Source organism: Salmo trutta, chromosome 13 (assembly GCF_901001165.1).
Source record: "Salmo trutta chromosome 13, fSalTru1.1, whole genome shotgun sequence".
In the NCBI taxonomy this organism is placed as follows: Eukaryota; Metazoa; Chordata; class Actinopteri; order Salmoniformes; family Salmonidae; genus Salmo; species Salmo trutta.
In genome coordinates, this window is record NC_042969.1 from 56,285,875 (window position 1) to 56,301,844 (window position 15,970).

The window sequence follows — 15,970 nt, forward strand, 5'->3', positions numbered from 1 at the left end:
GCGGATGCAGTAAATTGAACCTCAGGCCATGCAAAAAACATATCTCTAGATGTGTTATTTTTTATTATGCTAATTGGACTCTAGGCGGTCCAGCATCTAATTGTGTGCTCTCTACCTTTTCGTACAGTGGTTTTCACTAATTATGCAGTGTTCATTGAGTTCGTGCCACTGTGCATATTCACCACAAGATGGTGCTGCTGCTGAGCATACGACAGAACACTTCTCACGTAACTACTTTGTCTTTTGCGTGCTCCATTGTTGATGTCTCCTACCTCACCAATCCATTTTTTGTATTGTTGTTGTCGGGAGTGGGGGAAGTTTCTATTACCAGGGATGGTTTAATAACAATGTCCGAAGTACTGATGAAAGAAATGGAGGAGGTATCGCTTTGTCACATAAAAACAGAAGATCACCCGGAAAATGGTCGTAGTTTTCTTTTGGTTGATGAACAAGAAAATCTGCAGGTAACGACGTCGGTTTGCTAGCACGCAACTAACGTTAACTGGCTAGGAAGAATGAAAACAAAGTCCACACTGGTTGGCCAAAGGGTAACATTAGCCAGCTTTCATGTTTGTGTTAACAAGATGAAATATGTCACGTTGCCATCCCGTCTGGCACAAGTAACAGCCAACTACGGTGTTAGTTAGCTATCGTTAACGTTACTCGTTATGTTGACATGGGCCTCGTCGAACATAACCTTGTAGCCAATGAACAGTATTTATTGTTACAATAATATTTAACCTTTGTTTAACTCGGCAAGTCAGTTAAGAACAAATTCTTATTTTACAATGCCGGCCAAACCTCCCCCTAACACAGACGACGCTGGGCCATTTGTGCGCCGCACTATGTTGTGATACAGCTCGGGATCGAACCAGGGTCTGTAGTGACGCCTCTAGCACTGAGATGCAGTGCCTTAGACCGCTGCGCCACTCGGGAGCCCTGGCTATTATTTTGTAGGAATTTTGTCGAAATGGTCGACACGCAGCTAACTTGATAAGAATTATCAAACTTAGCCATGTAACTTTGACTAGCTAGTCATACTTAACGTTAAAGATAGTTGTTTTCAAAAGGGCAGGAGTATTATACATTGATGTCTGTCACATAGAGAATTATAGAGGCTTCTAGTGACCAAAAGGCAGTTTTGGCATTGGCAGTGCCATTGAGGGCTTCCCCATTTTAAATTAGTCAACTGGGTGGGGATTCCTATGGGTTGTAGCCTCAATGGCGCTGCCCATGCTGTCACAGACGCTGTATTGGCGCAGATATAAATATTAGACCTCTATCTATCTCTATGGTCTGTCATGACTGGCCTTGTTTCAGTTTCCTTTCAGGAAAGTCCCCCAATGAATCAGGCTGTGCAATCACCACACTCTAGCTGCTTTTAGCAACCTGGGTGTATTTACATACAAGTTGCACAAAAACAGTCCGTGGGAAGCCAGAAGTTAAGTACAATTACACATTGATTTACTGTATCGGTGGGCATGATGGTTGGTCATTATGACTGGGGGGTATTTGAGACAAAATATTTAAATGATCATATTATTAAACAGACTTTCCAAACGTGGGTCTGTTGCAGACTCACTTTTTCTCTGCTTACCTCGTCAAAATAAATTGGGTCTACAATAGACCCACGTTTGGAAAGTCTGTTTAATAATACGATTCTTCAGATAATCTGTCTCAAATTCCCCCATCATAATGACCAACCATCATGCCCACTTACAGTGCGTAAGTTGAAAGGGAATCGTTTTTAACTTCTGGCTTCCCGTGTACTGTTTTTATGCAACCCAATACAATTGGGAGCTCCTGAAAGCAGCTAGCCACACAAGTCTTGACTGAAGCTAATTAACTCCCTTGTAGGGTTGAGCCTAGCTATCGAGAGCCCAAGGGGCTATGGCTAGCTACACAGCCCTTGAGTTCTCAATTGAACATCAGGACCACAGCTGGATCAATGAACTACAATCCCAACGCTTTGTTTTAACATTTACAAACATTAATAATCCAGTGTGCAATTCCATTTTGGAAACCTATGGAACTTAACTTTCACATGTAGGAGAAAGAATCTTTCGATTACAAAAGATACACCTACTGTATGCAGTTTAGCAAAGTTGCATTATGAAACGCACAGCCATCAGCCCCCATCCGAGGTCCTAAACTTCCTTCCCAGTTATGCTCCATTGGGGTTGTTTGAAGCGGAAATTGGAGGGGAGGAAGTGTAGTCTCGTTTGGAGGCGGTGTTTTTACAAATACATCTTCATCTTTTTTGTACATAGTATAGATTGATTTTATTTTATTAGGACCTCTTTTAGTCTTCATTTGGACTAATATTCCAAGAGTCCTTAAACATTAAAATACAATTTATAATACGATCACATTTCACATATAACACACTGTTACAAACAGACATAATACACTAACATATTGACCAGATAAATACTTTAACAGTCTGAAAAGATAAATTGATTCCTTCATCTACCATACCTTCCAATGTATTATATTATATTTAAATGGTTCTAAAGTATTGTTTGAATTTATATATTGAAAGGTTTCTGGTTTGCTCAGATAAATTATTCAATTTCTTTATTGCTCTAAATCAAAATGTTATTTTGCCAATTTCTCTTTTCTGTCTGGATAACACAGATGGTGGACAATCTATTCCTAGTATTTACTGAATGTCTGCCTCTTACCAACTGAATACTGGTGTGAATAGTTTGGCAGTTTTAAATGGTGTACATTGTGAAATAAAATAAGCATGTTTTTTTCAATTATCTTGTTGATTTATGACCAACCAAGAGCATTGAGCATGACTACAACAGAATAATCATATCACCTTAAAACAATCCTTGCTGCTTTGTTCTGAGCAATCTGCAGCCTCCTAATTTAACTTGCTGATGCATTTCCCCAGACCACAGAACAGTAGTTCACCTGACTCCCAATTAATGCTTGGGTTGTTTGACCACAGGATAGTAGTTCACTTGACTCCCAATTAATGCTTGAATCTTTCCCGGTAATTATTTAGCTATGGTTCCGATCACGTGTGCAGTTTTAATTAGTTTTATTACATAGATGAGTTATTTGAAACGACCATGATAAGTAGTTGTCTAGCTGCACCCCTAGTAGTTTGGTTTCTGCCACTTCCTCAATTTGTACTCCCCTAAACGTAATTGTATCCCATACTGTGTTGGCCTTTTCCTGGTGGAACAGACCAACATAACCTTGGTTTTCTTGGTGTTCAAACAAGTTTGTTCCGGCAAACCCACTCCCTGATATTTCCCTGAACTACTGGTAGAGCTTGCTGTACTGATTTGTCTTGCAGTATAAATTGTATTATCTGCAAATATAGTAGCTTGAGTTTCAGAAAAGGCATCAGGAAGATCTTTGGTATATATTAAGTAAAGAAGTTGCCCAAGGCAGCTGCCCTGCGGTATTCCACAGTTTAAAGCATGAGGGGAAGAAAACGACCCATTGATATAGGTGGACTGTTTCCTGTCAGATATGACTGTACTCAACTCAATGCTGCTGCCTTAAACCCATAATGCAATAATTTTGTCAATTTTTTAATGATCCACTAAATCAAATGCTGCATTGAAATCTAAAAATAGTACACCCACAAACATGCCATTATCCATAGCAAGGAGCCACTTGTCAGTCATGTCAACAAATGCAGTGGTAGTAGAATGGTTTTTGCGATAAGCATGCTGATTGGCTGTAATCAGATCATTATTTTTCATGTACATATGTGTATTCACAATACCCTCCAATATATTACTGAGTGAAAGGAGTAGACTAATTGGTCAACTATTAGCAGGAGTAGTGGGTTCTTTGCTTTCTTTTGGGATTGGACACAGTTTAGCATGCTTCCATGCATTTTCCAGTGACCAATTAAACATGTATTTCAGTGGAGCTGCAATCTGGGGAGCAGCATAGCGCTTTTTTTCCCTCTCCATAAAATCATAACCTGTAGATTTTCCATTGGTTAATGGCTTCAATAGGTTTAACACCTCTACTGACACCATTTGTAGGCTAAAAGAGCAGTTTTTTTTGGTCATAATATGATCATCAATCCATTGGACAATAGCTTGTTTGGAAGAATGAGTGTTTACATTATCGCTCAGTAAATAAATTTTCTTTGTAAAAGAAAATCTGCAAAATGATTGGCAATATCAGCTGGTTTTGTTATTGTTCTCCCATCAACCTCCACACTAGATGAGCATGATTAAAAAGCACATACACTGAGTGTTCAAAATATTAGGAACACTTACTCTTCCCATGACATCGACTGACCAGATTAATCCAGTTGAAAGCTATGATCCCTTATTGATGTCACTTATTAAATCCACTAATTAAAGAAGGATTTTTAAGCCTTGAGACAATTGAGACATGGTGTGCCGTTCAGAGTGTGAATTGGCAAGACACAATATTTAAGTGCCTTTGAACGGGGTATGGAAGTAGGTGCCAGGCGCACCGGTTTGAGTGTGTCAAGGAATGCAACGCTGCTGGGTTTTTCGCGCTCAACGGTTTCCCATGTGTATCAAGAATGGTCCACCACCCGAAGGACATCCAGCCAACTTGACACACCTTGTAGAGTCCAGGAAGGAGTGAATTAAAAATTCCTAAGCTGTCCTATTAAACTTTCCGGGTGTCTTGATATCCTAGCAAGAAACCATGTAGATATAGCAATGCTCCAAGAAACACACCCGCTCCAAATGGGCTCATAGAATAAAGAACCATTTGTACAAACTGTCTGCTTTTTCATCAACCCCAAACAAAACTAAAGGTGTAATCATAATGATACATAAGAAACTAAAATTTACCATCTTGTGTAAGGGGGAAGACCAAGAAGGCAGAATCACTTTCCTTAAATGTATCCATAATGGAAAGAAAATGCCTTTTTATTAATGTGTACGCTCCAAATTCATATGATCCTACGTTTTTTAATTCTCATTCTCTGAACAGCATATTGTTAGAATTAGCTGAATTCCTTCCATCTGGTTATTGGGACAGACATGAATGACATGTGGGACAAATCTAATATGAATAACTACAATCAACCAAGGCTCTCCAGCATATAGTCTCTGATTACAACCTCATTGATTCCTGACGAGCACATATTCCTAAGGCAAAAGAGCACACTTTCTAGTCAAACAGGCGTAAATCATTCTCACAAATCTATTTCATACTACTATCTACAACCCTAGTTTCTTTAAAAAAATAGAAATTTGACATAAGAGCTAGTCTGACCACTACACTTACTACTGCAACTTCAAATTTCAGTTTCTCGTAAAAGAGCTGATGGCTTTTTCAATGTTTCATTACTACAAAATCCTACATTCTGTGATCAATTTGTGATCCCCTGGACATCGAGGAGACTCCCGCCTATGCTGTTAGGTCCCCCAAGGTCGTGGGGGTCAGCTCCAGTATCCCTTCCATGCATCTAGATACCATCTGTGGTCACCTTCGCAATAACCTCGAGAGAGGACAGACCAGAACAACAGTTTAGTTTAGGGAATTTCTGATTCATGAAATCCAGACAAACTATTCTCTATGACAAATTATTACTGCTTCCAATATTCTTAATACAAATGTCTAAGACAAATATCAAAGAGAATAACACAAATTGGCTTACGTCAACAGTGAAGACAAGGACAAGTACGTTAGTGTCTAGTTTGAGAAACAGACACCTCACAAGTCCTCAACTGGCAGCTTCATTAAATTGTACCCGCAAAACACCAGTCTCAATGTCAACAGTGAAGAGGCGACTCCGGGAGGCTGGCCTTCTAGGCAGAATTGCATAGAAAAAGCCATATCTCAGACTGGCCAATAAAAATAAAAGATTAAAATGGGCAAAATAACACAGACACTGGACAGAGGAACTCTGCCTAGAAGGCCAGCATCCCGGAGTCGCCTCTTCACTGTTAACATTGAGACTGGTGTTTTGCAGGTACTATTTAATGAAGCTGCCAGTTGAGGACTTGTGAGGTGTCTGTTTCTCAAACTAGACACTAACGTACTTGTCCTCTTGCTCAGTTGTTCACCGGCGCTCCCATTCCTCTTTCTATTCTGGTTAGAGCCAGTTTGCGCTGTTCTGTGAAGGGAGTAGTACACAGTGTTATACGACATCTTCAGTTTCTTAGGCAATTTCTTGGCAGTTTCAGAAGAAAGTTCTTTGTTTTTGGCCATTTTGAGCTTGTAATCGAACCCACAAATGCTGATGCTCCAGATACTCAACTAGTCTAAATAAGGCCAGTTTTATTGCTTCTTTAATCAGGACAACAGTTTTCAGCTGTGCTAACATAATTGCAAAAGGTTTTGTAATGATCAATTAGCCTTTTTAAGATGATGAACTTGGATTAGCTAACACAATATGCCATTGGAACACAGGAGTGATGGTTGCTGATAATGGGCCTCTATACGCCTATATAGATATTCCATAAAACAATCTGGCATTTCCAGCTACAATGGTCATTTAAAACATGAACAATGTCTACACTGTATTTCTGATCAATTTGATGTTATTTTAATGGACAAGAAATGTGCTTTTCTTTAAAAAAAAGGACATTTCTAAGTGAACCCAAACTTTTGAATGGCAGTGTATATATACAAGCTCCAGCCACACACACGAGGAATAGGTATTGTGCATAAACAGACTTTTTTTTCAAAAACAAGGTCTAAGTGACGCCAAACTTTTGATAGTTAGTGTATATGGCAATGTAAACGACTCAGGATAAAATAAATCAATTTACAAAAAGGGAAAGACGTAGGAGGACTATCCGAACCAAACTTTGAATTGTATTTCCGCCACATCCTAAATTGGTTTAGACATAATTCTTCTGTCCCCCTGGCTGAGTATAGAGATAAATATGGTGTCTCGAATTACCCTGGAAGAAGTGGTCTTCACTGATATACAGTATCCCTTAAATAATGAAAACTACCCTCAAGGCTTATTATTATTTGGTGCAAAACTGAAAAGCAATGTAACTAGGAATCAAAATGGCATGCCCATACTCCAATATTTCACAATAATGTCTTGTTAACTGGAAGGTGGCCTTTTGCACCCCCCCCCCCCCCCCATGGTCCAAATGTGGAATCCCCATACCCTTACTGATATCATGGACTAAATATTTACTATTTCCTTTTTTCCTATGGAATCCCTTGGGAAATCCAACTACCGAACCATCCAATGATGGGATTTATAAATAAATTATCTGGGCTCCCAAAAGGACTGATCGCCTAAATATAGAAACAACTTTTGGAAAGCTCATTCTGGGATAGCCATTAAAGTATGGTCCACAGATCTAATTGGATCTGAACAACCATTTAACTGGAACAGAATATGGATAAATATGACCTTGGCATCCCGTAAACCGAACCATCAACTTATACATTTTAAGTTTGTTCACAGACTGTGTTTAACACCAAGGAAACGTTTAACGTTGAAATTGGCCCTTACAAATGTTTCAAAAACTGCAAAGCGTGTAAGGCGTATTTGCATTTAGACAGAGGATTTGGGTATCATCGGAGCATCGGGACATTTTTCCTCACAAGGCTAAAGGGGATGTCCAATGGCTCATTGTAATGAAATGCAATTTGAGTCATGAATAAGGGTAAGGTTGAGCCCTGTGACTACTTGTCAGTGTAAAGTTACCTTTGATAACATAATTGTTAAGCCAAATGCTAATGTAGGAGCCATTTTGTCCTGTTTATGTGGTTGTTCTTACCCTGCTCACCATTAACACATTGGAACTACAATATGCGCCTATGGTAATTACATCTGCATGTATTCTCTCCATACCTATCTGCTTCTATACTTCCTGGTCACTGTATGCCTATACATGTAACCCATGACCCAAATCGATATAGTGCCCTCTAGTGTACACATTAAGTGGAATAAAGATAGATAAACTATATCCACAACACAACAACCACATAAGTAAGCCTAAATTGCTCCTACAGGAAAAGTAATTTGACATGTATTTGACAACATAACGCCCTACAGCTAACTATAACATAACTTGATCTCCCATCCTCTCCAACATTAACCCAGGTCCATGATGAGGCTCAGTTCCTGGAGAGGCTGGGCTGCGTGGACATGCAGGGCGTCAAGGTCCTCTCCATCTTTGGCAACACGGGCGACGGCAAGTCCCACACCCTCAACCACATCCTGTTTGGCGGGGATACCATATTCTACACCTCCAAGTCCCCCAGCTCCTGCACAGTGGGCGTGTGGGCTGCCTTTGACCCCGGGCTGGGCCTGGTGGCTCTGGACACAGAGGGCCTGCTGGGGGCGGCGGTCAACCAGAACCAGCGCATGCGTCTGCTGCTGAAGGTGCTGGCCGTATCGGACGTGGTGGTGTACCGCACACGGGCCGAGAGGCTGCACAACGACATGTTCCAGTTCCTAAGCAGCGCATCAGGGGCCTACCTGAAGCACTTCACCCCCGAGCTGCGTGCCCTCTCCAGCCGCTGTGGCATGGACGTTCCCCTCTCCTCTCTGGGGCCGGCGGTCATCGTGTTCCAGGAGACCACCCACACCCAGCTATTGGGCCATGGTATGTACAGAAGAGGCCCAGTCACTAACATGCAATCATATGTTTCTATAAATGCGTTACACAACAATTTGCTCATGAGTTGTGTTAGACAACACATTGTGGAATGGTTAAATTATGCTGTCATGTTGTTTCAGACTCATTTGCCCAAAGTAATTGCACCCTGGGAATAAATATTTACTTTTTTTTATTGAATTGAACAACAACACGCTAACATATTACTTCAATTCAGAATCACACCCAGCTATTACACTGGGTGAGACACCCACAGATACAACTACTAAAGTAACACATACTACACTATTAACTCAACAGTCAGTTGGGTGTGTGAACTCAACCCATGACGTTGTTCTACTTTGTCCCCACAGAGCGAACAGATGTCCCTGGCTATGCAGACACTCAGCTCCAGAGGCGCTTCCATGACCTGGGCCTGGGTACAGAGGCCTTCAGCTCAGTGCAGTACGTGGGCACACAGACCATCACTCCACCGACCAACTACTCTCTGCTCCTGGAGGCTGTACGCCAGCAAGTCAGGAACACTGCCACCCGATCGCCCCGTCAACCTGCCATCGTCTTCAGCGCTCTGCAGGTATGTGTGTGTTTATTTCTTTGCATTATTGCATAATTCATTTGTTTGATAGACAGGTAATGCCGGTACTAGCTAATGTTCATGGGAATTATGTGCTTGTCTGGGTAAATAGGTCTTTCCAAAACCAACCAATCAATGAATGAATGTTTGTTTGTTTGTTTGTTTTGACCTCATGACCCTGCTTGGCTCCTCCCCTTCCATCCCCTGGGCGTCACCTCTCTCTCCTTCTCCCCTCCTCTCCAGGCCCTGAGTGACAGGTTCTGTGGGGAGATCTTAGACGACAAAATCCCCCTCTACTCCTTCTTCCCTGACGAATACTTCACCTGCTCTTCAGTCTGCCTCAGCTGCAAGTAAGTGACTTCCCTGCGTCTGCTGCATGTATCTGCTCTGAGTAACTCTATCACATGAATCAAAACTAAATGGGGAGGGACTAACCTACATTTGTCCAATTGAAGCTCTCGTTTTCATTGCAAACCATTTTCCATGTTTTGCTACAGTGTGCACTGATGAATGGTGTATTCACCTGCTGCACGTGAGCAGGTAGTGCTAGGATATGTGTCCCTCCCAGATGGGTTGCCACAAAGGAAGCATAAAAGTATGTCTGTCCTATGTAAATCATACATCTCTATGGGTGTTTCATTATGTACAGTGTCTTCTTTAACTTTGGAAATTTGAGCTAGATCAGAAACCAAATTTTCCCTAAACATACTGATTGGTGTTCATATCCAGAAATAGGCATTGCTTTAACAGGCTCTCACTGCTTGAGTATGAAGCCTTGTTTGTCACCGTTATAAATGTGTTATGATGCACGTCTAACATCTTATGCCGCTAGAAGAAAAGGAGCGACGCCTTTTGGCCATCCACCAACATGGCAGGTGATCAGAGATGTTAAGTATGTGATGGATGGATTAATTGTCCTTGTTTTCTTTCCCCTCAGTATCCGCTGTAAGAACGGGATGAACCATCTAAGAGACAGGGTCCCTCACCTGGCAGACGGACTGTGTCAGTACGCTCACCAGTACAACAACAAGGTCCTCATCTGCAAGGTAAGACATTTCACATATGGTCTGTGATGGGACATAAGAGAGAAAGATACATTAAGTTGGGCTGAAAGCAATATAGACTTATTGATGTGATCTGAAAAGAAAATGGACAAGAAAGTATTCTATATAGGATTGAATCCTGTGGAGATGGTGTTGAACAATTTGTAGTACTAGCAAATGCATGAACCAAGGGTATGAAGCTAGCATTAATCATACGTTGTGTGCTCTCTCCCTGATCTGGTCCTACCCACGCAGAGGTGCTATGAGGGGGGCAGGGAGCTTATTGTCATTCCTAAAACCTCAGCCTCCACAGACAACCCCTGGTTTGGGTTGGCAAAGTATGCCTGGTCTGGGTGAGTTGTTGATGTAATCTGGACTCTTTGCACACACGCACATTTACTTTTTGATGGTATTAAAGATGTCCCTTTCAACCATCCAGTTAATGAAGTACCACTCATTCACAGATACATAGAATCCACTCTGCCATCTAAGCCAATGCACTATATATTTCTTTCCACTCTCTCCACGGTGCACCTGTCCTGCCAGGTATGTCCTGGAGTGTGGCAGCTGTGGCATCATCTACCGCAGCCGGCAGTACTGGCTGGGCAACCAGGACCCAGAGAGCGGCGTGGTGCGGCCCGAGGTCAAACACGTCTGGGAGGGGGTGAGCAGAGCCGCCTAGTCCTACACACCCTTCATTGTACTGGCAGGAACTACATACAAACAGTCACTCAAGCTCAATTGAAGTGTCAGTGAGAATATTTAGAGGCATTTGCGACTGAACAGGTTGGAATTTATATGCAAAGTGTCTGGCATATATTTAACTTTCAAAGTATGTCAGCTATCAAAGGTTAATAAAGATGACGTTACCTTGCACTGGCAACGTCAACACTGCACACTGGACTTCAATGTGTCACGGTCATCATCAATACACACTGCCAACGTAGATATCAAATACATTCAAAGATGGCCTCTCCTTTTGACAGTTTCTCTCTCTGTCTCTATGTCCAGTCTGAGGCCTTCCTGACGGACCACCAGAATGCGGCACAGAGGGTGCTGGATGGGATGAACTTTGTGATCCAGTCTGTGTCGGAGTACAGCACAGGCCCCACCAAGGCTGTCACCTCCTGGCTCACTGACCAGGTGGCCCCGCTCTATTGGAGACCCAACACGGACATCACCGTGAGTCATCACTCTCACAGCATCATCGAACCAGCAACACGGCATCTAGACCAGCAACACACTCACAGGCTTTTTGAACAGATAGCAGAGCCCTAAGAATAGCTTTTATTGAGGTGATAGACCCGGTGCCCAAATACCAAAATGACGTAGCATTAATTCTAAACCCAATATATCATCATTATAGTGAGTAAAACCAACAATTGGCTGTTTTTAATTCTCAAATGTGGCACTGAACAGAGTTGTTTGTGTGGTTCGGTATGGTTGTGAGTGTATAGTTTTGACTACTGGCTCTTGACATTGTAATCATTATTGTGCTCTGTCCCCCAGGCGTGTCACTGCTGTAAGAAACCCTTTGAGGAGGCAGAGAGGAAGCACCACTGTCGTTGGTGTGGCGAGGGCTTCTGCCAGGCCTGCTCCACCCGCAGGATGCCCGTACCCGAGAGGGGCTGGGGAAGCACCCCCGTCCGGGTCTGTGACGCCTGCCACCGCCAGGGAGGGACCGAAACCACCAACCAGGGTCAGGATACCAGCTAATGTTTTAGGATCAGTGTTGGGCCATGGATGTTAATGTAAAACATGATGTTACCTCCTACTTAGTCTGATTCAGGATCAGTTTTTAGTCAAATGTGTTATTATTATTTTGTAATGAATGAATGGGACAATGAATGAGGGATGTGTCCTAAATGGTACCCAGTTCCTTTTATACTGAACTATTGACCGAGGTGGGCCATTCTGGCTCGGACAACGCTTACTTGCCGAAGACTTACCTTCTTACTTTACTTATTTGGACCCATTGGGCTCTGGCCAAAAGTAGTACACTAACAAAGAGAATAGGGTTCAGTTTGGGAGACAACCAAGGTGTTTGATGTGAATAGTAAGTGTTCATTCATGTCTCCCTCGAAAGACGACGACTCTCAAGGGACCTCCTAGTTAAATAGAGGTTAAAAGAACATTTTTCCAGTGATCCTGATGGCTCTGTTGGTCCCTCTCTGTGTCCTGTAGTGTCTGTGGTGGAGCCGCGTGGGCTGATGGCCCGCCGGGTGACAGAGGTGGCCCAGTCTACTCTAGACATGATCACCACTGCAGTGGACTACCCTCTGTGTGAGTACGGCTAGCGTCGTGTTTGAGAAACGCATTACAAATAAAGCTAGCTAGTATAAATGTCTCTGTGTATTCACAAAAACACTTGGAAAAAAACTTCACACCAAGAACCATAGACATTTTACAGCATATGCAGACAGAAATCCACAAGATACAACATTGAATATTATATTCACAAAGATTAGTCTTTATCCTCTGCTCTGACTGTCAATGGCAACTACTGTTTTTACAGCTATTTATTTATCTCGCTCTCCTCCATGTTCCAGGCTTTGTGAAGGGAGTGGCCCGGCCTGACTACTGGATCCCCGACCAGCAGATCGTGCAGTGCCACAGGTGCAACAAAGCCTTCACCCCCAGTATGTCCAAGCACCACTGCCGGGCGTGTGGCCAGGGTGTCTGCAGCGGTTGCTCCTCAAAGAGCTGCCCCGTGCCCTCCCGTGGCTGGGACCACCCTGTCCGCGTCTGTGACCACTGCGCCAGCCACAAGGGCAGCCTGTGATGTCAGGGCAGAGACCAGGGATACTGTGCTACGAGGCATCTGAAATCTAGTGAGATGCCTCGGCACACCACATTTTGCTTATCTTTGTCTCTCTGTGCGCTATGAGCCACTGACCTTTAAGAGAAAAATACCCAATCCAGGTGACCCCTGCCCTATGGGGAAGGCACTCCAGTGATGTGCTGACGTAGCACTCTAAACATGGGACTGCCTCATCTGATATCGACTGCCTAAAAACCAAGAACTCAACTAGCGGGACAAGAACTGGACTTCTGACAACTGGAAAGCTGAGACAGTTGTAAATGACTGAGTGTAGAAGATGTGCAATCTTACCAGACTGAGAGAACCCCCCTCCAAACAACCCACTGTTTGCACTGAAAGACATTAGCCCGTCAACTTTTCTGTTTGCACACAGATCTCTCCTTTACTTGCGACCGGGAAGAATCTTAATATCATTCTTACCTGTTAGGAATGGCTGAACATTGATGAGTTAGGTTAGATTATATTTTAATTCAGTTGTGGGCTGTAGTGGCCAGCCAAGCCTTTTCCTCAGACCACACCAAGGAGTAACAGCCATGTAACCATGGTAACCTGACAGAGGAGACACATGAAGTGACATCACAACATGCTCTTCCTCCCTGAATGCGATCTCGGGCAGTGTGCCATGGTTTTGAGTTGATGCACAAGACAGGAAAATGAATAAAGATGTCACATGCAGACATTCCAGTTGACATTAGTACCGTTTTTCACACTGTCTTGCTGACCCCATCCATACTGTGCTGGCTCATGTACTTTCCTTTAACATTGTCCTTTCCAGCATGGTTCCAGCAACTACGGTGGATTATTAACCAGTGCAGTACTGCTGGGCTCGGTTCACTAGTGTGAAAGGGGTATAGTATCTTAACAGGTGGGCACTTTTGGGATCCATTGATGTTTTGAAACAAGCACATTATTTTTAATGAATACTGAGGGTTTAGTTAGTGAAAAGGCACAAGAGACAGTGCTATAGCATGAATACAGTCAAATGTAAATGGCGTTGTTCGGCCCGACGCTAGAGCGGAGTCGACCCATTTGCCTGTGACTTCATGATGCAGCACTGCCTTGCATGCCTTATTGTTTTTAGAAATCTGTTACCAACATATTAAAATAACAATGAGTTACATATTTTCGTGAACTTTATTTTGATAAGTAAATTCATAAAATGTCATTCTACCAGGAGATATAGTGCGGACAAAAATCTGGTTCTTTTGGTCAGGTTGCTACAGATGCGACCTAGTTGTTAAAGATTTTTGCATAGTTGCTATGCAACAGGATGGTCAGTTCTACTAAACAAAATGGTTGCTATGCAAGCAGGATAACTTTCGTGTCACTAGCTAGCCAACTTCAGCTCAGTCAAGTCAAACATTGAACCTGGAATGACCGTACACTAGCTACATTTCCGTTTGAGCTGTTTTCTATTGGCATTTACTTGGATTTGTTCATGATAATGGCTTTGATGCGTGATTTCGCCTAGCTCAGAAAAGGTTGTCTCGTCTGGTCACAGAAATTGAAGAGTTAAACATAGTTTCCGAGGTTGGACAGGCAGACAGTGAGGTTTATATTAACCCCGCTATACCAAAATATATGCTAGTCTGGAAGCAAGGGGAAATAATGTGCGAGTTGAGATAAAGATGAGATGGTTCGGACAGCAACATGAACATGTCATGATGGAACTGTTATCAGGCATCCAGGATCCAAACAACCAGTTTAATTATTAGAATTATTAGCTAGTGTTATTTTTGGAAGAAATCTCAAATTGAATTGCTTGCTTATGTAAAGCACAGATTATTTGCATTTGCAGTAATATCGTCTATCCAGTATCCATTGATGTGACTGACATGTTTGCCGAATTAAAAAGGCAATTTCATTTCTCCATCAGATTTTATTCTCTTTACAAAGTACTGGATCCTATAATACTGGCCTTCTGTATAGCCATAACCAATTGTTGTTTTATTCAATGTGTATATACTATGAGATTCTGGGTATATGACAATCTTGATTTATTTATTTTTTAAATCAGACTTGTCTGAATTTTAAATAACTGAAGCCATCCCACTGGGCACACACTGGCTGAATCAACTTCATTTGTCAACCTATTGTGACGTGGAATGTATGTGGGGAAAAAACATTTGGATTTCCAAAAAGTCATCAACCAGTACTGTTCATCTCATTTCAACCAGCATTGTAAACATTGAAATTAGGGTAAAACTTAAATACAATAACTTAACCTAACTAACAGGTTGTTACATCAATCGAATTTCAACATAATCATCAGAACTATGTTTATGTTTAAAGTGCGTTGAAAATTCCACATCTTATATTCCATATACAGTATCTTGGTGTGGTTGAAATTAAGTTGAATTTCATATTTGATTAGACGTTTTATTTGAACTTGTTTAAATGTTGATACTAAAATGGTATTTTTGAATTAACGTCATTGTGTCAATGTCATCCCATCAACCTAAATAAAGAGGGATGTTGAAATACAGTTCAACCAGTGTGTGACCAGTTTTCTCACAATAACGTACAGTGCCTTGCTAAAGTATTCACACCCCTTGGCGTTTTTCCTATTTTGTTGCATTACAACCTGTAATTTAAATGGATTTTTATTTGGATTTGATGTAATGGACTGACACAAAATAGTCCAAATTGTTGAAGTGAAATTAAAAAAATAACTTGTTTCAAATTATTATTATTATTTTTTTTTAAGTGGTACGTGCATATGTATTCACCCCTTTGCTAAGAAGCCCCTAAATAAGATCTGGTGCAACCAATTACCTTCAGAAGTCCCATAATTAGTTGAAGTCTACCTGTGTGCACATGATCTGTCACATGATCTCAGTGTATATATATACACCTGTTCTGAAAGGCCCCAGAGTCTGCAACACCACTAAGCAAGGGAGACCACCAAGCAAGCGGCACCATGAAGACCAAGGAGCTCTCCAAACAGGTCTGGGACAAAGTTGTAGAGCAGTAC

At 42.0% G+C, this 15,970-nt stretch overlaps 1 protein-coding gene across 1 annotated transcript; it reads left to right on the top strand.

Annotated features, from left to right (window-relative positions):
* Window positions 1–233: 233 nt before the first annotated feature.
* Window positions 234–15,482, top strand: LOC115206102 (zinc finger FYVE domain-containing protein 1-like). Its single transcript, XM_029772692.1, has 11 exons — window positions 234–464; window positions 8,042–8,546; window positions 8,912–9,132; window positions 9,376–9,482; window positions 10,070–10,178; window positions 10,431–10,528; window positions 10,722–10,839; window positions 11,187–11,357; window positions 11,685–11,874; window positions 12,360–12,458; window positions 12,725–15,482. Exons 1-11 carry the CDS (start codon window positions 348–350, stop codon window positions 12,955–12,957), a joined length of 1,968 nt encoding a protein of 655 aa, XP_029628552.1. The 5' UTR covers window positions 234–347; the 3' UTR covers window positions 12,958–15,482.
* Window positions 15,483–15,970: the final 488 nt, after the last annotated feature.

What these genes read in the sequence shown, in the direction of transcription:
- LOC115206102 (XM_029772692.1), top strand. Translation starts at nt 348, where the DNA reads ATGTCCGAAGTACTGATGAAAGAAATGGAGGAGGTATCGCTTTGTCAC. An exon ending in CACCCAGCTATTGGGCCATG is followed by an intron (nt 8,547 to 8,911) that starts GTATGTACAGAA and finishes TTGTCCCCACAG; the next exon opens with AGCGAACAGATGTCCCTGGC. An exon ending in TCAAACACGTCTGGGAGGGG is followed by an intron (nt 10,840 to 11,186) that starts GTGAGCAGAGCC and finishes CTCTATGTCCAG; the next exon opens with TCTGAGGCCTTCCTGACGGA.